Source organism: Ranitomeya imitator, chromosome 8 (genome assembly GCF_032444005.1).
Source record: "Ranitomeya imitator isolate aRanImi1 chromosome 8, aRanImi1.pri, whole genome shotgun sequence".
In the NCBI taxonomy this organism is placed as follows: domain Eukaryota; kingdom Metazoa; phylum Chordata; class Amphibia; order Anura; family Dendrobatidae; genus Ranitomeya; species Ranitomeya imitator.
The window spans coordinates 183,990,278-184,013,815 of record NC_091289.1 but is presented as its reverse complement, the minus strand read 5'-3'; the positions used below and the strand labels follow the sequence as shown (position 1 = coordinate 184,013,815).

Sequence of the window (23,538 nt, the reverse complement as noted above, 5' to 3'; positions counted from 1 at the left end):
TATAGACTTCACACAGTGTATGAATATAGACTGCACACAGTGTATGAATATAGACTGCACACAGTGTATGAATATAGACTGCACACAGTGTATGAACATAGACTGCACACAGTGTATGAACATAGACTGCACACAGTGTATGAATATAGACTGCACACAGTGTATGAACATAGACTGCACACAGTGTATGAATATAGACTGCACACAGTGGATGAATATAGACTGCACACAGTGTATGAATACAGACTGCACACACTGTATGAACATAGACTGCACACAGTGTATGAACCTAGACTGCACACAGTGTATGAACCTAGACTGCACACAGTGTATGAACCTAGACTGCACACAGTGTATGAACCTAGACTGCACACAGTGTATGAATATAGACTGCACACAGTGTATGAATATAGACTGCACACAGTGTATGAATATACACTGCACACAGTGTATGAACATAGACTGCACACAGTGTATGAATATAGACTGCACACAGACTACATAAAGCTTTTGGAAAAAACAGCGTGAGCACAACTACGGAAAAAAGGAAGGTGCTAAGGTTAGGTTCCCAAACCATGTAGATACAAAATAGTAAACGCAGCACTCAACGTAAGTGTATGATGCAGCGAAGTTTATTGTAGCATGAACAGAAAAACGTTTTGGTCCGCGGCGACCTTCATCAGCTACTACATAGATAAATCAAATTATAGGTTACAAACACAAATGTATACAAAACAAAAAAACAGCCAAAAAGTGGATATTTCAAACAACTAAGGTATATACAATGAAAAAGCACAAAGTCATGGTACATAACAAATATGATAACGCAGAGCCAGAAATCCTGTACAACCCAAAATCCATACCAATGAGGTGAAGTATGTAAGAGTAGTGGGCAGAGGTGGGTGTGGGACATACCGTAATATTCAATAGCAAAGGTCGACTGTGGATACGTATGAGGCCTATATAGAAAATAGGATAAATAATGGGAACGCAATGGTATCAAATAGTCTAAACCGCGGGGGAAGTGGGGGCTGTAACTTACAAATAGAGAACTTCTAGCGCAGTAAAGTGAAGGGCACTGCGTATCCACAGTCTACCTTTGCTATTGAATATTACGGTATGTCCCACACCCACCGTTATTTTTTGATTTGGGTAGAAATGCTTATGAAAAGTGTCGTTCAGGGTCAAGAAAAATGGCTTATTTCGTCTCCCAATAGCGCCACACCTGTCCGCAGGCCACACGAGGTATTGCAGCTCTGCCCCATTCACTTACACCATAGACATGGAACATTCATCTCTTTGAGACACAATCATCGGTGGTGGGTCTTGCTCTTCTTCCGTTTATGAGCTCCCTTGCATTTCACTAATGAAGGTTCCTTGTCTTCGCAGATCATAGTTGGCGAGTTCTTCCGGATATACTACTTGAAGGAACGTTCCTATTCGTTCATCCAGAATCCCTACGTCTCTGCCTTGTACAAGCAGGTTGGGTGCTTCGTATTCGGCTGTGCCATAAGTCAGTCCTTCACGGACATCGCAAAGGTGTCGATTGGACGTCTGCGTCCCCATTTCATTGAAGTTTGTAATCCGCGAGTCAACTGTTCTCTTGAATCTCATGACTACATCCAGGATTATGAGTGCACGGGTCCGGAGAGTAAAGTCATTGAGGCAAGGTATGTGACAAACAGCGGGGATGTTGGCAGAATCGGGGGTGGTGTAGGGAATACGAGCACTCTGCTTTAGTGCCGGTCCAGGTTTGGAGCACGTTGGACCTCGGTCGGCTCCTCTGGAATGCTATAGTGTTTGAGTAAAGCCCAGCCAGCTTCAGTCATGCATCCAGTGCTACAGTACGTAGTTCGGGCAGCATGAATCTAATGCCAGACCATAGAGAAGCCTGAGTAGAACCGCAGGGGCGGTCTCTGTTACATATCAGCGTGGGTGGAGCCTGAGTAGAACCGCAGGGGCGGTCTCTGTTACATATCAGCATGGGTGGAGCCTGAGTAGAACCGCAGGGGCGGTCTCTGTTACATATCAGCGTGGGTGGAGCCTGAGTAGAATCGCAGGGGCGGTCTCTGTTACATATCAGCATGGGTGGAGCCTGAGTAGAACCGCAGGGGCGGTCTCTGTTACATTTCAGCGTGGTTGGAGCCTGCGTAGAACCGGAGGGGCGGTCTTTGTTATATATCACCGCCTGTGGAGCCTGAGTAGAACCGCAGGGGCGGTCTCTGTTATATTTCAGCGTGGGTGGAGCCTGAGTAGAACCGCAGGGGCGGTCTTTGTTATATATCACCGCCTGTGGAGCCTGAGTAGAACCGCAGGGGCGGTCTCTGTTACAGATCAGCGTGGGTGGAGCTACACCCCAGTAGGCCATTCTAATCAAAATAATAAAAAATTCTATTAGTTTCATTTTTTTGGCACTTCCTTATGCCCCACCTCTACTTATTACACATTCATAAACCCTCGTTAGTAATAATCCCCGCAATATCCTGTAATAATGAATGATGCGGAGGATACAATTAATCGCGCCTTCATCTCCCATAGTATCACATTCTGTCCACGCCTCATCTCCCCGCAGTATATATGTATCCGGACACAGATGAGTCACATCTTACACAATTTACTGTCTTACGTGGCAAAGTCCACCACGTCGATCTTCTTATCTTATCTCATACATTATATATTTTTTTCTTTTACAGAAAGTCGTTTTTCTCCGGCCACGCCTCGTTCTCCATGTATACCATGCTGTACCTGGTGGTAAGTTGGATCCGTTGACTCATCGTAGAATTATATGATAGTGGCGTCTCCCACCGATTCCTAAACATGGCGTCCCCCCCTCAGTCCGCATGTTCCGGTAGAAAACTGGCTGCACATTCCACGTCTCTTCATGTTAACGTATAGGAACCATGAAATCGTCTTTCCTTCATCGTGACCAATCATGGCTGCCTTCTGTAAGGTTCAGTTAAAGGAGTATTCCACATTCATGTAATTTAAGTGCTTAGCACTGCAGCCTTGAAGCTCTGGGGTCCTGGGTTCTAATCCCACCCAGGACAACATCTGCAAAGAGTTTGTATGTTCTCCCCGTGTTTGCGTGGGTTTCCTCCGGGCACTCCGGTTTCCTCCCACATTCCAAAGACATATTGATAGGGAATTTAGATTGTGAGCCCCAACGGGGACAGTGATGATAATGTGTGCAACCTGTAAAGCACTGCGGAATATGTTAGCGCTATATAGAAATAAAGATTATTATTATTATTAAGGGACGCTCCACTTGCCAGTCATCTACTCATATTATTAGTAATCCTAGATGGAAAACTATTTTACAATCACAGCAAAGTTTTAATAAACTAGGAATTGTGGATACAAATGTAACTGGCTTTACCGATTCCTCAATATAAGGGGTGGGTTTTGTTCAAAGGGGGGGTGGTCACTGCAAGAACAGGATTTAGGGAGATGTTGTGCAACAATGTAACCATGTTGCTCTTAGAGCAGAGGTTGTCTCATCCCTTCCTTCCAGATCTGGAGATATTCGATTGCTGTTTCTTGAGACGTGGTTGATCTCTTGCATTCCACCGTCATAAGTAAGATATATAGGAGTCTTGCAGATTACATCCATGCATCAGTGTATTCTGGATAGAACTATATGGGTTTTCTTTGGTTTTTTTTCTTCCGGAGCACATTGCTCCTCTGTCTCGTGGTTAGGAGCTGCTGCGCTCCTGATGACTGACAGTTCGGATTTGCAGCATGGTTTGGCCGCTGGTCCAAATTGCTTGCTTGGTCTCCCATTCTACAAGCAGAAGATGTTTGCTTCTGCAGCATCAGAGGCACTGATCCAGCTTCAGAGCAGCACTTACAAGCCCTATAGCAAAGAGCTTGTAAGCTCTACATTGCTTTCCTAGAAGACCAGCTGCAGCTGATAGACTTCAGCGGTGGCCGGTAACCTAGGCAATGGGCAGTAAACAATACAGTGATAAATTTTTACAAGCACTTTGCAATTTCACCCAATTGAGAAGCCAAAAAAGAACTTTGAAGTCTCTGTTCCCACGACGAGTTTTTGATGTTGCAGATTTTGTGCCCCCATTAAAATAGGTTACTTGCATTTTTTTTTCTCGAAAATAAGCAGCATAAAAAACTCACCAAAAACTCATTGTGGGAGCAAAGCCTAAGATATATATTATAGGAGGGTGCAAACACTTATACGTTTCGTAGGAAGACCCTTGTGGGGCGGCTCCGCATCATAGCAGGGGGTTGTTCTCTAGTCGTGATACTTTCTTCATTTTTATGGTATTTATTTTGCTTAATGTCTGGAAAATGATTTGAGACCCTGTAAAATATTACCTGCTGCAGGTGTTGGAGGGGGAAAGGTGGTGCTGAATTCCCTCCATGGTAGTGTAAGACCCCCATAGTGTCTGTGAGCAGTCAGACCCCCATCCCTCTCGGATACTATGAAAACATTTAGGCAGCTAAGCCCCTCTGTAAAGGCCGTCACTTTTATTTCTCGCTGTTGTTTTTGTAAGCTCCTTCCCCCAACTTTTATTAAAACAGAAGTTGACCTATTTCTTTTGCTGAATGAAAGTTTTGTGTCGCCCCCCGACTTCCATTTTCTGAGGTGTCCTGAAGATTGAACACTGAGGTCTATTTATAGAAACGTTTTTCTATATTTAATTACAAAGAAAATATACATTCCGATGTCAGATCGAAAGCTTAGGTGCGATTACTGCAGATTTACAACTTTTTAAGAGAGTGAAGGAGTTTTAGTGATGGAAGACACACGAGTCCCATGGAGGCCTTGAAGTGCAGCTCCAAATCTGGAGGCAAAGGTTAGAAAACTTGCAACTTTCACTTTTATCAATAATCCAGTCGCATCCAGAGCTGAATTCAAAATTCTGCTGAATGTAGATTGTCGCAAGTTTTATTTTTTTCTTTTTGCGCTGCATGGTCGATCATGTGGTCACACAGCTTAGGCTGGAGCTACATGGAGACCTCTTCTATTGATTTTATTTTAATTACTGAGCGACTGCACCAGTCCACGAGATTACATGCAACTCAGGTTTATTGTTTTGGATGTAGTTAAAGCAGATCTGTCACCAGATGTCACAATGCAGACTGCATGCAATCGTAAATAGATTTCATGGACCAGATGATACAGGTTTGGTTACTTTAAAAATCAGCGTCAGATTGACTGTATAATTCTAACATTAAAATGAGCACTTTATGAATACAGCTGCAGGGAGGAGGGACACTGAGGAGCAGTCAGTAAGGCTAGGTGCTCAGAGATTCAGCTGCAGGGAGGAGGGACACTGAGGAGCTGTCGGTAAGGCTAGGTGCTCAGAGATTCAGCAGCAGGGAGGAGGGACTCTGAGGAGCAGTCAGTAAGGCTAGGTGGTCAGAGATTCAGCAGCAGGGAGGAGGGACACTGAGGAGCAGTCAGTAAGGCTAGGTGCTCAGAGATTCAGCTGCAGGGAGGAGGGACACTGAGGAGCTGTCGGTAAGGCTAGGTGCTCAGAGATTCAGCAGCAGGGAGGAGGGACACTGAGGAGCAGTCAGTAAGGCTAGGTGCTCAGAGATCCAGCAGCAGGGAGGGGGGACACTGAGGAGCAGTCAGTAAGGCTAGGTGGTCAGAGTTTCAGCCGCAGGGAGGAGGGACACTGAGGAGCAGTCAGTAAGGCTAGGTGCTCAGAGATTCAGCCGCAGGGAGGAGGGACACTGAGGAGCAGTCAGTAAGGCTAGGTGCTCAGAGATTCAGCTGCAGGGAGGATGGACACTGAGGAGCTGTCGGTAAGGCTAGGTGCTCAGAGATTCAGCAGCAGGGTGGAGGGACACTGAGGAGCAGTCAGTAAGGCTAGGTGCTCAGAGATTCAGCAGCGGGGAGGAGGGACACTGAGGAGCAGTCAGTAAGGCTAGGTGCTCAGAGATTCAGCAGCAGGGAGGAGGGACACTGAGGAGCAGTCAGTAAGGCTAGGTGCTCAGAGATTCAGCCGCAGGGAGGATGGACACTGAGGAGCAGTCAGTAAGGCTAGTTGTTCAGAGATTCAGCAGAAGGGAGGAGGGACACTGAGGAGCAGTCGGTAAGGCTAGGCGCTCAGAGATTCAGCAGCAGGGAGGAGGGACACTGAGGAGCAGTCGGTAAGGCTAGGTGCTCAGAGATTCAGCAGCAGGGAGGAGGGACACTGAGGAGCAGTCAGTAAGGCTAGGTGGTCAGAGATTCAGCAGCATGGAGGAGGGACACTGAGGAGCTGTCAGTAAGGCTAGGTGGTCAGAGATTCAGTAGCAGGGGGGAGGGACACTGAGGAGCTGTCAGTAAGGCTAGGCGCTCAGAGATTCAGCAGCAGGGAGGAGGGACACTGAGGAGCAGTCGGTAAGGCTAGGCGCTCAGAGATTTAGCAGCAGGGAGGAGGGGCACTGAGGAGCTGTCAGTAAGGCTAGATGGTCAGAGATTCAGCAGCATGGAGGAGGGACACTGAGGAGCTGTCAGTAAGGCTAGGTGGTCAGAGATTCAGCAGCAGGGAGGAGGGGCACTGAGGAGCTGTCAGGCTAGATGGTCAGAGATTCAGCAGCATGGAGGAGGGGCACTGAGGAGCTGTCAGTAAGGCTAGGTGGTCAGAGATTCAGCAGCAGGGGGGAGGGACACTGAGCTGTCAATCAGGATTGTGTTGTGAAATCTGGTGACAGATCCAGTTGAAAATGAATCCAAAGCTCTACAGAAGGTCTGCAGCCCCAGCCTTATTGTGTCGCTGTCATAGGACCTCCCACAATACAATGAAGCGTTAGAATTATGAGATATGAATGAGTATAAACTATAATCTTTCTTTCCCAAAATGCCTCCTGAGTGGTTGCAGGCAATCAGTGCAGTTTGGCAAGTACCGTGCGATCTTGGCAAACTTTCATATTTTTCCTTTCAGAAAATTAGCCATGGCAGAACCTGTCCGGCCAGATATTACATCATCGCACTTGGCAGCAGGAACGGGGCAGAAATGTGGGTTTACGCTGCAGCGCCTGGCATATTTTTCAGCTCTTTGGACACTGGGAGATAAGATATGTTTTGTGGTTTACTCGGAAGTAAATTGGTTAAAGCGACTTCCTTATTACACTGAACAGAAAGTGACCCATGAGGCGTTCACCTGAGATAAACAGATTACGGCCGGAGGCAGCGTACGGCATCGGCTGCCGTATACTAATGACCCTCCGCTCTGATTATCTCACATCAGAGAATCCTATCACAGCTGCGGAGGAGACGGAAAAAGGAATTTCTCCATCTCCTCCATTGACGGCGTCCGCGGGAATCTCACTGCACTCGGGTGACATCAGAGTGCAGTACGATGTTTCACACGCGCCCATAAACAAATGTAGTTTTTTGAAAGACTCTTAGTTTTTCAAACTTATTCAACTTTGATGTGGTTTGTCTTCATAAATGAACTGAGCGGAGCTCAGAAAAAGACAGATAAGAGAGTCACCAATTCTTCCATCAGAACAAGCTCACTGACGGCCTCTCAGTTAACTCATTCTGCAGCCTGCAATACACAGTGCAACACTGAGACTGTGGAAGGCAAACCGTGACATTTTTTTTTTAATGAAACACAATTGTAAAAAATGATTTTTAGTCCCAAATGCATGTATGTAAGCATACCTCCCCAAAAGTAGAAATCTACTTCGCCCCTTAGAAGATACGTTTCACCAGTGTCAACTCCTCTTCTGCAGATGAGCCAGTTAAAGTTCAAAAAAACTGACCTCTGCTGGCACGACCCAGCTCGGCTCTGCTGACTGGCAATTAAAGGGGCAATTTAGTAATAACCTCGTGTTCCCTATTATTAGGGTTAGATTTAGGACCGGTTTCCTTTAAGATCGTATCGATCCTCCCATTTATTGTAGCCAGTGCGGCCATCATACATAATGGCAGATTTGTTACATTGTAGCCGCTTTCAAAGTTCATTTCCAGATCAGTCGTCCCACGGATAACATTCGCTTATATTTAGTCTCGGTGACAAACAATAACGTCTTTCTTCTTTTATTATTGATCCATCTGGATCGATTATGTAGTAGAAATGATTAAAACACCAGGTGCTTCCCATGCTGCAAAGTCCGCAGATAAGTAATAGGACAAAGTCAGATAAGAGGTTAATAATTCCTGAACAGTTATTGTTTGCCGGGCATTTCATTTCCCCTTGAAGATCACTGATCGGACTAAATAACAGCGGATTTATAGACCCATTATGTGACATTTTCTGACCAGTGATTGTTACACTGAGAAGCTTGTGATCATGTACATTTGTGAGATCAGTGCTGCAGTGTAAAGCAAGGTGAAAGGCTGCAGTTGATGTGTCAGATGTTTGGTCTATGGGTCATGGTGAGTTTGTGCCAGCCAAGGTGACTAGGCAGAGCTGCAGTGTAAAGCATGGTGTGTTGGACAATAGTTGGCACAGAGGGATGTATGGTCATGTAGCTAGGCAGGTCTGCTATTTAGGAGAGGGGGCAGATGTCCGATCATAGTGTTCGAGGTGAGTGGTCACCTGGAGCCATTGTGAGACAATCTGCAGGTCCAGCACTGATTACAGCCCAGGTGGGAGATCGGATTACCTGTGATCCCTATCTGCCCATTGTGTTTCCCTGTGATAGAGCTGATAATAGGGATTGGGGGAGTCAGATCTCTGCTGCGGCTGCAGTCCTAGGGACCACCGCTTGCCCCATGAAGACTATTGCAGGGGTCAAGAGGCGCCGACCCGGAGGCTGTGTGTACAGTACTCGGGATCACTAACATATTAGTATTTGCTCTGAAAGCTGAAACTCCTCCATTACCAAAGAATGGGGACTTCACCCGCTGTAATGTAAACATCCGAGCCGTGGGGGTGCGTCTGCGCCTCCGGGCTATGGTTTATAGACTGTGACTCTTCATTTGTCGGGAAACTACAACTCCCAGCAAGCATTGCTGCTTCACAGTGAATAGAATAACTAGAGCGCAGTGTAGACTGACACGCTATCCAGTGAGGGCTAGAAAATGAGTACGGCTGTATAATGCCTATCAGAGCCATGACCAGGTGTAATTATAGTGGGGGGTTGGTGTCTAATATTATGCAAGGGCATTTGGTCAGGACGTATCGGTTACTCATTGACTTAGAGAACGTTGTCCGGCATTAATCAGACTGATCAGTTTGGGGGAAAGTTCTACTGAACCGTAAAAAAGTTGGAATAATCTTCAAGGTTGACAGCTGCCATTATGTCTGCACATTCAACTAACTCGGTCTCTGTCGATCTTATATGATTTTTTGTTTTATTCAATCATTGGATCCTTACTCCTATTCTAAAGCAAAAGCATTTAAAGGGTGACCTACAAGCTCCAGCATTCCAATGGCAATATCATTTGGACTTTCAACTCTTAATATTCCTTATTACAAAGATTTTTAAAGGACCTGTCACTTTTCAATTATAGGTATTTTTTTTTAACCTGGTGTAAATGCCTCTGTTTTCTTGAATCCGGCAATGTTTTTCTTTTGTTCCTGCGCTTCTCCGTTCCTGAGATACGGCCTCCTCTTTCCTATATTTAAATGTAGTCTTGTGAGCAAAGTGGGTGTGGCTCTCAAGGAGACGACCACAGAGAAGAACTGGAGGCCACGCCCACCTTGTAAAAAATGAGTAGATTTATATACAGGGAAGATGGGGTCATATCTCAGGAACAGAGAGGAGCAGGAACAAAGGAAAAACATCGTTGGATTCAGGAGAACAGCGGCATTTGCATCAGGTTAAAAAAAGTGACATATTTATGGAAAATGATGGATCCATTTTAAATTCTTCCTATACCAAACATTATAAAACTTATGCTAAATACAGTAAAGAAAAACATTAGACCCATACTTGATTGAGTTCCTGAAATTTTCCTGCTCACTGACCTTTACTGTGGATTTTTATAGACCATTTGTAATGACTACTAAGTCAGTAACAAAGGAAACATCAGTTCCTGTGTCAAAGGGCAGCAAATCTGATGTCATCGAAAGACCACCAAGACCAGTCATCTGTCTGAGGGCAGCAGAGAAAACCTGCAGAGCTTGCAGGAAGCATCGGAAATTTAGGGTTAAGAAGGAACAGAAGTGAATGGAAATGGATGCAGGAAGCAAGAAACCTGCGAATGTAGCAAAACGAGAGACCCCTGATAACCACGGCCAACATGCACCGCCGCACTGTGACGCCGCTGCCAGTCAGGGCCATAGTAAAGCTGGGAGACAATACTGTGTCGCCCAGAAATGTATCACATTTCTGAAGTTTTTGATCCTCCAGTACTGGATCTCTAGTCCTCTGTGTCCTGCTAATTGTATTGTCACCTCCAGCCGCAGCGTCCAGGCCGTCCGCTCGGTTTCCTTCCTATAGGAAGGGAGGGGTCCATCAAGGGGTCTTTTCCGCCTCCTGATATACTCATCCTAACATGGTCCTGTCCAATAGTTTTGGACTCGAGGAACAAAAGTATCCAACCTCCCTGCGTCTCTTCTCCTTTGTTTCGTTGGTTCCCACAGAAATCGGACAAGTGGACTGGGCCCAAGTCCAAGGGGAAATGGCAACAATGAATCTCTCCTAACACATGTATATATAGATTCAATGTATACACCCATTTCATGGCCTCTTTGAGGGGTCCACTACTACTTCTGTTACTTTCATTGAAAAGACTCATTATTTTTTTAAAAATGTAAAAAGTTATTCTCCCCCCTCCAAATAAAACAAAGTTCCCCCCCTATCGATATGATAAGGAATAACTTGCTGATCACTGGTCCGACTGCCCAAGATCGGGCTCTGGAACTTGGGGACGCGGCTCTGTAGAACCCACTCTTGAACGGAGCAGAGGTTCTCACGAATGACGTCTTCTTCATTCATTGTCTGTGGGAGCGTCGGAAATAGACGAGGGCCGTACTCAGGCTTGGACTGGTCCTCGGGAGATCAGGAGAATCCTCCGGTGGGCCTGACTCATACTCAACTTTCTCTGCCAGTCCCATAGACAATGAATGTAGCGAAGGTTGAGAATGTGAACTGCTGAGAGTCCAAGTCTTGGATCCAAAGTCCCTTTCCCACAATGGCCAACATGAAATTCCATCACCTATTGCTATGGAATGACTTGTTTGTTGGAGAATACCCATTGAAATTTTGGAATTTTTGAAAAATCCCACCCCCCCCCGTTCCCTGAAAATTTCCATTTTTTTGTTCATCCAAATTTTCAGAAATGTAAAAAATAATTTCTGCTGAGCTTCAGAACAAATAATAAAACCCTCCAATTTGGATATTATATATATATATATATATATATATATATATATATATATATATATATATATATATATATATATATATGGAATTAAATTTTTGAAACTTTATCTTTTTCTTTTTTTTTTCACTTAAAATTGCAATTTTTTTATATATATATTTTTTTTATTTTTTGGAAAGATAAATGTATTTAGCCTAACGAGGGATAAGCCAGCAATAACCATACCTTAACCTTGGAGTTTACGTTGCACAGTAGTTTCCTTGGCCTAGACATTTACAAGCCGCTAGCATCCTCCGTAGTGACTGATCTTCGACCTTGACTTGACTTTGGCCTCTTTGGCTGCCGCTAATCTCAGTGTTTTGCCAGTAAATGTAATTTTAGCTAAATTAGGAACTTGGCTACTGTGAGAGCTGAAGGAAGGAATAAAGATTTAGTAGAAGGTGAAGAACAATTAGATCTGAAGTGTTAGAAATAATTATTTTTATTTAAAAAAAAAAAATGAAATTTTTACATTCTAAAACAAAAATTTAAAAATAAGTTTTTGATTGTGTCAAGTTCGGATCTGCCGGAGTCGGGTAGCAAGAGAACAGCGCCCCTGGTGGCCATGTTAGAATGTACCCGTAAGATTTATGGAAATCCCTAAAATTATTTGGCTACAATTATTAATGATGGTTTTATTCTTTTCCAGTTTTACCTCCAGTCAAGATTTACATGGAGAGGTGCTCGCCTCCTACGTCCTCTGCTGCAGTTCACCCTCCTTATGATGGCCTTCTACACAGGACTTTCTCGAGTCTCGGACCACAAGCATCATCCCTCCGACGTTCTGGCTGGTTTTGTGCAGGGAGCTCTGGTGGCTTATTGCATAGTAAGTATCCTACATGGTGGAAAGTCCAAGCCGGGAATAAAACCAACAGTCAGAATGTTTGGCTCAAGATCAATATAACGGTGGAACTCTCCAATTCCGAGCCTTGGACGATTGGCTGTGAAATATGGCGGCCCCACTAACAAAAATGTTGTGTCTATGGCCTGGATAAGTGTGGGATAAGTGTCTGCTCCTGAACCGGCCGTCCCCGGGAACATCTGCCAGCAGACAAGTAACGAAACCCTCCTGATTGTAGGCTTGTGGCCATCTCTTGACCATGATTGAGGCTTGAAGCCACATTGCTTGTTCTCAAACCGTTTACACAAAACGCAGCGTCCTCTCCTCTTTTTTTTTATTTTTTATGACCGGCGAAGCATGTGTTACCACTTAACTTAGGAGCAGAGTGGAAAAATGGTCATGTAATCACATTGCGTCTACAGTTTTATCTCAGAAGGAGGCTTTGGGTCGAATTGAAGGGAAACACGGCAAAAAATGCTTTGAGATTACAGAACCGGCGGCAATTTTCTCTCTTGTAGGTCCAAAACCATGAAACTTTAGTTAGTTTAATAGTTTTCAAATAAGTTGGAAAACTTTTGAGAAGTTTCTAATGGATGGAAATTATCACTTTATTGCTAGAGATGATGCCCCAATCCCACAAGGTTAGGCTTGGATTATATGGGGGTTTTCTTTAGTGGCCGGACTGTTCATGCACCATAAACCTCACTCAAGTCTGATCCCAAGTTTCGAGTCATGGGACCTTTTTCCACCATGGAACTTTTTATAGACTCATGACTAGTCATACAGACGTCATGGTGGCTTTATACCTATTATATGACTCCTTGGCCCCCAAGGAGCCCAGGACTTGTTGTGCACCCAAAGGTGCCATATTGACCAAGCACTAAAGGGATTATACAGGACTACGATATTGATGACCTTAGGACCGGTGGAGGCGCTACAACCAGGACCGATAGGTCATTAGTATTTTAATACCCTTGAAAATGGAATTGCTCCTTTAAGACCTATTGCTTGGTCATGACCATTGAGTCCCACGATCGCGCCCACTACAATCAGTTCCTATGGTTTCTCGCCATTGTTGTCTACTGCCAAGTATCGGTGATGTCTACAAATGCCTGTTTCTTTTCCAGTCTTGGTGCTGATCTGTCCAAGTCTTGTAAAATGTGTAGGGACAAAGCGTTTTTTATAGACTGACGTATGACGGCCACGTAGGAAACAGCTGGTCTCACACGAGGGGTCGTAGACTATTGTCTGTCTCTGTACAAAGCTTTTACATTGTGCGTACGGTACAAAAAGAGACAAGGGTTCCAGAACTTGCGGGATTGGTGCTTCCATGTTGCTGAAAATGGGGCGAAATGCAAAAAAATAAAAATGCTCCATGTTATAAAAAAAAGTTGCCTGTCGGATCAGAAAGCAATTTTGGATAAAAAAATAAAATAATTGACACATTTTGGATCTGTGTTGGACTGAGCTCTCATTGTGCTCTCTGACGCCGCCACTGCCACCACCGCCGCCCTCTGTACAGGCTCATCTCTGTGACACAAATGTCAGGGCAGATGCGGATCTCACAGGTCATTCCTCCCGGACGTAGAGCTGAATCTTTCCTGATTATGGCTAATGGTGGCGTGAGGACGCTTCACCGCCGGCGCTTCGTGCTGTCATGGAATCATCAGAATTCTATAGGAAATGTACACTGTCATGGTCATGCTCATTGGCAGGATGTGAGCACACGCTGACCTTTATCATATCCTATATGGATAAAATGACAGCATCTCCACAGCATGACAGAGGCTCATTGTCATGTCCTCACATGAGTCACATCACAAAAGTAACCTCCACCCCACCAAAAAAAAGTGTAGCATAAATTCTATGAAGTCCTATTAATTGTCCCCCAGAAATGGCTGGAGCAGAAGACGACAAGTTTTTACGCTGATTTTTTTCTCTCTCGTAACATCTGGTTCCAGGTAATTCTCCAAAATTCCAAAGTCAGCACAAATTTATTTCACCCTGGCAGCCGGTGTCTACAATGTTTCCAGAGATGTGTTTGATTTCCACTACATTTACCAAAAAAATGTACAATTTGACACATCAGCCCGGAATGAATGCACATTCCTCTCCCCGAGTAGACCAGGGGAGTTTATTTTTTGGGTGGAGAACATCACTTTTCAGGAAGTGGACCAAACCCAGTACAGAAAGCTTCCTCCGCCTTTTTTTTTTTTTTCTCTCTCTCCTCTGTATTCGCCGCCCTTTATTGTGTGACCCAGAGAGGAGAACTCGGCAGCCTGGAGAGGTTGTATTTCATGAGCCCTGCCAGTTGTTTACATAACCTCCAGCCATTGGGAAATGGTCGACAGCTGCCGTAAAAGAAAAAGACAAAGCGCAGAGTACTAGTAGGTTAACAATTCCCATCCCGTCACTCCAGAATACCTGGAGAACCTGAAAAGGAATTTTTAAAGGTTGATTTTGCATTTGTAGCAAATTATCAGCTGTCACCTACAACAGATGACATGGTGGAAATCGTAGTTAAAAGCGAGGGTCCTGATTTTGAAGGTCACCAACCCCAACTTTTATGTTTATTTTTGCTGTCCCTCTGCTTGGTAAGGAAAACAAAACATTCCATTCTTCTTATCCATCCATCCAACCAACCATCCATCTATCAATCCATCATGGTCAACCTAATTTCTGTCCAAAGGTGGCCCACACCCCTTGTTGAAAACTCTTAGGCTTCACGCCTGTAAGGTCTTGACTCAAGGCTATGTGAGATCTTGTACCAGGTATGAAGTGGTTACTCTGCGGTGGGAACGGCTCACCAATAAGATATGGACTCGCTGGTTGCTTCAAATGGCCATAATAATAGTGACATACATATAAAATGTTGACCAATGTCTCCAATTTCAGAAGAACTGGCCAACTATCGAATATGTATATATGAGGGAAATAAAAGACCAGCCAGTTGGATTTCCGTATGTCCGAGCTCATCTGGATATGGCAACAGCTTACTCCCTTTTGAAAACACATGCACGCTCTGCCGAATTGAGCGTGAATTGAGTGTGTGTATTTATGAGGAGGTCAGGAGAAATAGCTGTTTGGCCTAAGATCTATCTATAGTTTATCACCAGTTTTGGACCACTAAATGTGCAGACAGAAGAAGAATCGATGCCTTCGAAATGAGGTTCTGGAGAAGGATGTTATCGATACCATGGAAGGCAAGAAGAACAAACAAATCAATCTTGGAACAAATCAAGCCAGACATGTCACTCGGAGCAAGGATCGTCAAGCTATGAGCTGTCTACTTTGGACACAAAGATCGTCAAGCTATGAGTTGTCTACTTTGGACACAAGGATCGTCAAGCTATGAGTTGTCTTCTTTGGACACATTGTACGAAGAAAGGAATCACTGGAGAAGGATATGGTCGGAAGAATAGAAAGAGCAAGGCGAAGAGGAAGACCAACAACCCAATGGCTTGATACCTATCAAGGGAGAAAACCCTGGTGGACCTATCCAGGCTTGGACAAAATTGATCTTCCTACAGATTGTTCATCCATTAAGTCGACATGGCTTGAGATCGAACCGAAGGCTGTTCAATAATAAGAATAATAGTATGTGCTTCAGTGGTGATCACCGTCGGTTCTCATCGGTTTAGCCGTTGAAGGATCTCATTGTCTTCGAATACGTAGTCTGATACATGGATGCAACTTGGTCCTCCATTACCCTAATACAGAAGCTTTACTAGAGCTCTAACACAGGATTGTTGCTCTAATCTCGTGATGGCAAATATTTTGACCCCTTATTAGAACCCAGGGGGGTTGTTTCACAATCTGGCAATAAATATGGGTCAGGTTTGATCATTCAATGCGCAGACGTCCAGTAGGACCTCTAATTACATGCAGGAAAAATAAACTGTGCCCCAATAAAATATGTGACACCGAGCAGTAAAGCGGCAGTCACAGATGACCCCGGAGGGGGGGTTCTTACTTCTTATCCTACACATTTTTCCGCCTGTATTGTGTGTTGTCCCCAGCTGACACTTCGCACTGTAGGAAGTTAGGTGGACCTGGCCGATGATTTCCCTGCACACACCCGTCGGGACTATGTCCCTGCCCTGATATGTTAAATGTCGTCTATTTCACATCCTGCAGGCGGCTTCCGCAATTGGGTATTCAGGAAATCGTGGTCAAATATCTCTTCCTTGCATTGGTTTTGACCTAGATGTCAGCGGGAAGAGGCTTGTGGCGTTATAGTGTGCAACATTATTCCAGGAACAGGATGTGGAAGGAATATTACACAGCAATAAAAGTAGACTTTACCATTAGTAAAGAAGCCAATGAAGTGGTGGCAGACCTATCTAGAAATCCTGGAGACGTTCCCGCAGATTTTATTTTTGTGCAATATTTATTAAAAATTAAATTACATATTGTTAATATAAATATGTGTTTACTAAACATTGATACAAAAATGAGTCATGAGTATAAAATGGAAGATAAAATATTAAATAACAAAATTAGTACAAAAAATATTGTAAATATAAATATGTATTTACTAACAATGATAGAAAGAAGAGTCATCGCTATTAAATGTAAAATTAATATTAAATAAAAAATAATAACTAAAAATGAAATTAACGCAATGAACTTAAATATTGTCAATAGAAATATTTATTAGCAATGATACAAAAAAGTTAAACAAAATTAGTCATAAATATAAAACAATTTTTAAAGATAAAGAATGAAATATGAAATGCTACATTAAATATTGTAAATATAAATATTTATTACCAATGATAAAAAAGTTCAAAATTGACCATAAATATTAAATTGAAAATGAAATATTAAATAACTAATTAAAAGAAACTTTAAATATTGTTAACATAAATATTTGTTAACAATGATACAAAAGAAATGTTCAAAAATGAGTCATAAATTATAAATTAAAATATTAAATAAAAATCACATTTTAAATGTTGTCAATATAAATATTTATTTATGAACAATGATGCAAAAAAATGTTCAAAAGTCATCAATATTAACATAAATAAAAAAAATTTTAATAAAAAATTAATTTGATAATATATTTAACAATGATACAACAATGTTCAAAAATGAGTCATAAATATTAAATGCAAAAATCAATTAGAAATGAAATATTGTTAATATAAATATTTATTGTTAGTGATACAAAAATGTTCAAAAATGTCATTGATTTTAAATATAGAAAATACATATTATATTAAATATTGATATGTTTAAGATATCGGGAATCGGTATCGGAATTCATATTTAAGTGAAAAATAAAGAATAAAAATAAAAAAATATTGATATACTCACCCTCGGACGCTCCCTGGTTCTCACCGGCAGCCTTCCTTCCTAAGAATGAGCGCCTGAAGGGCCTTTGATGACGTCGTGGCTTGTGATTGGTCGCGTGAGCGGTCACATGGGCGTCACGCGACCAATCACAAGCCGCGACGTCATCTAAGGTCCTTCAGGCGCTAATTCTTAGGAAGGAAGCGTCCGAGGGCGCGTCCAAGGGTGAGTATATTCCTAATAGGTATATACTCACCCTCGGACGCACCCTGGTTCTAACCCGCAGCCTTCCTTCCTAAGAATCAGCGCTTAAAGGACCTTAGATGACGTCGCGGCTTGTGATTGGTCGCGTGACGCCCATGTGACCGCTCACGCGACCAATCACAAGCCGCGACGTCATCGAAGGTCCTTCATGCGCTCATTCTTAGGAAGGAAGGCTGCCGGTGAGAACCAGGGCGCGTCCGAGGGTAAGTATATCAATATTTTTTATTTTGATTCTTTATTTTACACTTAAATATGGATCCCAGAGCCAAAAGGAGAGTTTCCTCTCCTTCAGACCCTGGGAACCATTAGAAACCCATTGCACTGCATTGGGTTTCGGCCGACCCCGACCCCGACTTTTCTATAGGATCAGCCGATTTCACTCGACCCGACTTTTGAAAAAGTCGGGTTTCGTGAAACCCGACCCGATCCTATAAAAAGAAAAGTCGCTCAACCCTAATTTTCACAAATGAGTTATCTAGATTAAATTAAATATTGTTAATATAAATATTGTATTATTGTTAATAAATAAATAAAAAATGAGTCATAGACAAGTTGATTAACCTTCTGTTCTATATCTTTTTTTTTTTGCAGGTATTTTTCGTATCGGACCTCTTCAAAACACCGAAGAAAACCTCTATCACCCCTCCTCCTGTGAAGAAAGATTCTCTGTCACCTGTGGATATAATTGACCGAAATATTGTATAAAAACCACCGTCGTCCGATTGCAGAAGAACTTCTGACAGTGAATTCATTGACCTGCTGCTTTCCGATCTCATCAGACAGTAGAATGTAGAGAAAGACTCTTTGACCCAAACAAACGGAGACTCGAAAATGGAAAAAAAAAAATGTCTGCTATGAGGCCTTTATACACATTGGCATATTATGGGGGAAAGTTCAGTCTAATGGAGAGTCAAGAGATGACGAAAAACGCCGAGTTGGAATTCCAGATGTACAATTGGTCTTTTATCTGTTCATGTTTTAATGAACAACCTATTGTTCATAAATTTATGAACTCTAAAACTTTTTTTTTTTTTCTTTTTTAACAAAAGGGAGTCGTCTTTTAACTATGGATCTTCTCGGCTCGTAGTAAAGCTGATAATTAACGATAGCACTATATAGATCTCTAGAAGAAAAAAAATAGCACTCGTGTAGTAAGGAGACCATCCGGGGACTCGTGGTTGGGGATGGTGCCTCCGTTCTTGAGTGATGGACCTTCTAACGCAAATTTGTAAAGATAAATATATATATATATAAATATGAAATGTATCAATGACCCAGCCAAGCCCGAGTCTTGGGATTCCCACCGAGAACATCAAAGCCCGAGTCTTGGGATTCCCACCGAGAACATCAAAGTTGACTCTCGTCCTATATCTTTCTAGAGCGAAACCCAAAATCAAAGTCAAAGCCAACACCAACACGTTTCTTGGCCAGAGACTCTTAGAAGGTGGAAAACCATTCGTGGCCTGTCTTGCTTGAGACTTTTTAAGCACCATAGACTTGACTTTGGGTTTGATACCCAATGCAGATGACACACCCCAGTTTTAGATGGGTACCGCTGGACGGTATGAAAACCGAATCCATTGTAGTCTGTCCAGTCTCGTTGACGTTCATCCGTAGAGTCATGACATTTCACACAAGATTCAAAAACCACGCGATATGAAGCGCTCCGAACCATCGAAAGTACGGACTCAAAGGCCTATATATAATTCACTTTGTAACTTTTACACCTTTAAAAGGGACTATACAAATCTTCTTGAATCAATCGCAATATTAACTACAAAATTAAAAAAAAAAAAAATCCGTCCTATCATTTCAACAATAGCCAGCAAGCTGATTTTTTTTTTTTTTTATATTATATATTATATAAATAATGTATAAAACAGTACAAAATTAACTATGTAAAATATTATTTTTGAAAAAGAAAAAAAAAAACAACAAAAAACTAAATAATTTTTTTAGATATATCCACTATGATAATAAACGGTGTCTCGACCTGTGTTATTATTTTGCTGCTTAAAGAAAAAAAGAAAAAGAAGCAAATTGATTTTCTTTTTCTTTTTTTTTTTGTATGGTCAACTAAAATATTTTTTTAGATCTGTGGTAGTAATTTCACTATTAAATGAAAGCAATAACTAGTGGCAATTGTGTAATTATTTTTGTAATGTTTCATATTGTAAAGGAAAGAAAAAAAACGTGTAAAAGAAAAAAGAATATTATTCGAATACGTTTTGTAGAATTCACAATCGTTTTTTGGGGGCTTTTTTTTTTTTTTTTTTGCAAAAATTCGCTGTACAAAAATGCTTTTTAAATAAAAGCTCATAATGGATAATTATTCTATCCCTTTGTGTCTTGTCTATTGTTTTTTTTTGGGGGAGGGGGGTATGTGTTTAAATAGTTTAGGGAAGGGAGGACGGTGGTGTAAAGCCATTAGATCAAACGTGGATTTTTTTTTATTTTTAATTTAAGGTGGGGGGAGAAGTAGAAACTTTTAGAAATTTTATTGGGAAAATATAACTTCCACATGTTATAGAAATAAAACAACCACCATGTACTAATGCAGCTGATTATCCCTTACGAGTCCGTTATCCTGCCCCTTGAAATGAATTAAAGACAAAAGTCATGTGTTAATCATTGGACAGAGATTCTATTGGACAATGGCAGGAACAATGCATGCTGGGAAGAGGAGGAAAGGATGTTCCAGAACCTAAAGTGCTGGAAAAATACTGATGGAGATCTTACCTCTTAAAAAGAACAGATGGCAGGTTACAGAGCATGAGAACAGCCTCTGGACATATTAGATTGATATATGCACCAAAAATAGTTTTAATTTTTTTCATGAAGTATGAGGCCATGGTTTCTTACAGGTGAAATGATAGATAGATAGATAGATAGATAGATAAGGTGATAACTGCCTCTATAGAAGACCAAGTAAGGCCACGTTCACACATTCAGTATTTGGTCAGTATTTTACATCACCTACTTACAGCAGATGAAGGGTTGATCAGCAGGTCTGAGCCAGGAAGTAAATGCAGATGTGTAGGAAACAAACAAGAGTTTGGTGAAGAGATGATTGTCAGCTGAGATAACTGAATGGTGACACAAATTGCAAAGCACATAGTAACTGAACACAAAGTTACGGTATCAGTATTTGGTCAGTATTTTACATCACCTACTTACAGCAGATGAAGGGTTGATCAGCAGGTCTGAGCCTGGAAGTAAATGCAGATGTGTAGGAAACAAACAAGAGTTTGGTGAAGAGATGATTGTCAGCTGAGATAACTGAATGGTGACACAAATTGCAAAGCACATAGTAACTGAACACAAAGTTACGCTATCAGTATTTGGTCAGTATTTTACATCAGTATTTATAAGCCAAAACCAGGAGTGGAACAATCAGAGGAAAAAGTATAATAGACACAAGTCACCTCTTCTGCATTTTTCACCGACTCCTGGTTTTGGCTCATAAATACTGCTGTAAAATACTGACCAAATACTGAATGTGTTACAGGACTAAAGCTTTATTCAAATGTATGTTTTTTTTTCACGTGTCATCAGTGTTTGGTCCGTGCTTCGGTTTTTACCATCAGTTTTACCAGTGATCTTCTTGTATGCAAAAAAAAAAAAAATAACTGTAAAGCTTCTACTCATTGCAATGTTAAAAATAGTACATAACGTCACTGTGAAGGTATTTTTCTCTTTTTTTTTTTTCTCTTTTTCCTTTTTATTCCCTTTTCTCCATTCTACACACAGGAGAATAAAATAGATGTTTTGCCACTACCTATAATGTAGTGCACAGAACCTTCTGTTATTAATCATTGACATTCGTCACTTATAATGTTCTGTGATATCACAATGTAAGGGCCTGTGCACACGTTGCATTTTTGCTGCGTTTTTTTCAGTGCAGATTTGTCAGAAAATCTGAAGAGTTTCTTGATGCCAGTGAAGAGGATGAGGCTCCTGACGTCTCGCACACACGGTGCTTCTTTGTGACTTGCAGATTTGGTGCAGGTATAAATCGGCCGCATGTCAATTCTTTCAGCATTTTTGCTGTAGATTTATTTCACCCTTACTAATGAGTGGAGAAAAATCTGTAACCCACAAAAACACCTGTGTGTCTCATGGCTGTTCCGACACCTGCAATACATGTGGGGATTGCCTAACAAACAGACAATCCCTGCATGTGTTGCGCCTGTCGATCAGGCGTGAAACCTGCAGTCGTGGGACTCGATCATATTATTCGAGCACTCCGAAGACACTCGGTTAGCACCCGAGCATGCCCAGATAACACCTTATCCCAACATGTGCGCTCATCACTAGTAGATAATATTTTTGGGATTTTAATATTCTGTATGATCTTTGAAGCCTGCCTTTCTGTAGGACGTCTGTCCCCCGGCTGAACTTCCAATTCCAGTTTCCCTCTAAGCTTTTCCATGTATAATAAAACGATTTGCTTTGACATAAGCTCCTTGACTCGATCGCCCCCTCAAAAAGTTCTAAAGGCCAATAATCCTGGCTGGACGCAGTGGACTTACGTTTGTTTACGGAGTGGAGCAATTTCCTGAGGTTCAGGAACAGCGACTATGAGCAACGCGTGCAGCTTGGCAGCGGCGGCAGGACGGCACGGTCCCACACACGACGGCACGGTCCCACACATGGCGGTCGGACAGCATCGTGCCACTCACGGCAGCCGGACGGCACGGTCCCACACATGGTGGCCCGACGGCACGGCCCCACACACAGCAGTCTGACAGCATGGTCCCACACATGGCGGTCGGACAGCACGGTCCCACACACGGCAGCCGGACGGCACGGTCCTACACACAGTAGTCGGACGGTACGGTCCCACACACGGCAGCCGGACGGCACGGTCCCACACACAGTAGTCGGACGGTACGGTCCCACACACGGCAGTCGGACGGTATGGTCCCACACACGGCAGCCAGACGGCACGGTCCCACACACGGTAGTCGGACGGCACGGTCCCACACACAGTAGTCGGACGGTACGGTCCCACACACGGCAGTCGGACGGTATGGTCCCACACACGGCAGCCAGACGGCACGGTCCCACACACGGTAGTCGGACGGCACGGTCCCACACACGGCAGCCGGACGGCACGGTCCCACACACAGTAGTCGGACGGTACGGTCCCACACACGGCAGCCGGACGGCACGGTCCCACACACAGTAGTCGGACGGTACGGTCCCACACACGGCAGTCGGACGGTATGGTCCCACACACGGCAGCCAGACGGCACGGTCCCACACACGGTAGTCGGACGGCACGGTCCCACACACGGCAGCCGGACGGCACGGTCCCACACACAGTAGTCGGACGGTACGGTCCCACACACGGCAGCCGGACGGCACGGTCCCACACACAGTAGTCGGACGGTACGGTCCCACACACGGCAGCCGGACGGCACGGTCCCACACACAGTAGTCGGACGGTACGGTCCCACACACGGCAGTCGGACGGTATGGTCCCACACACGGCAGCCGGACGGCACGGTCCCACACACAGTAGTCGGACGGTACGGTCCCACACACGGCAGCCGGACGGCACGGTCCCACACACAGTAGTCGGACGGTACGGTCCCACACACGGCAGCCGGACGGCACGGTCCCACACACAGTAGTCGGACGGTACGGTCCCACACACGGCAGTCGGACGGTATGGTCCCACACACGGCAGCCGGACGGCACGGTCCCACACACAGTAGTCGGACGGTACGGTCCCACACACGGCAGCCGGACGGCACGGTCCCACACACAGTAGTCGGACGGTACGGTCCCATACACGGCAGTCGGACGGTATGGTCCCACACACGGCAGCCGGACGGCACGGTCCCACACACAGTAG

At 43.5% G+C, this 23,538-nt stretch overlaps 1 protein-coding gene across 2 annotated transcripts in view; it reads left to right on the top strand.

Annotated features, from left to right (window-relative positions):
- Nucleotides 1–18,713, top strand: part of PLPP3 (phospholipid phosphatase 3) — a 54,184-nt gene extending 35,471 nt beyond the window's left edge. For both annotated transcript variants that reach the window (XM_069738092.1, XM_069738093.1), the window contains exons 3-6: nt 1,390–1,670; nt 2,694–2,751; nt 11,922–12,098; nt 18,267–18,713. In XM_069738092.1, the coding sequence (XP_069594193.1) occupies nt 1,390–1,670; nt 2,694–2,751; nt 11,922–12,098; nt 18,267–18,380 (630 nt within the window). In that variant the 3' untranslated portion in view covers nt 18,381–18,713. The remainder of the gene's footprint in view (nt 1–1,389; nt 1,671–2,693; nt 2,752–11,921; nt 12,099–18,266) is intronic.
- Nucleotides 18,714–23,538: the final 4,825 nt, after the last annotated feature.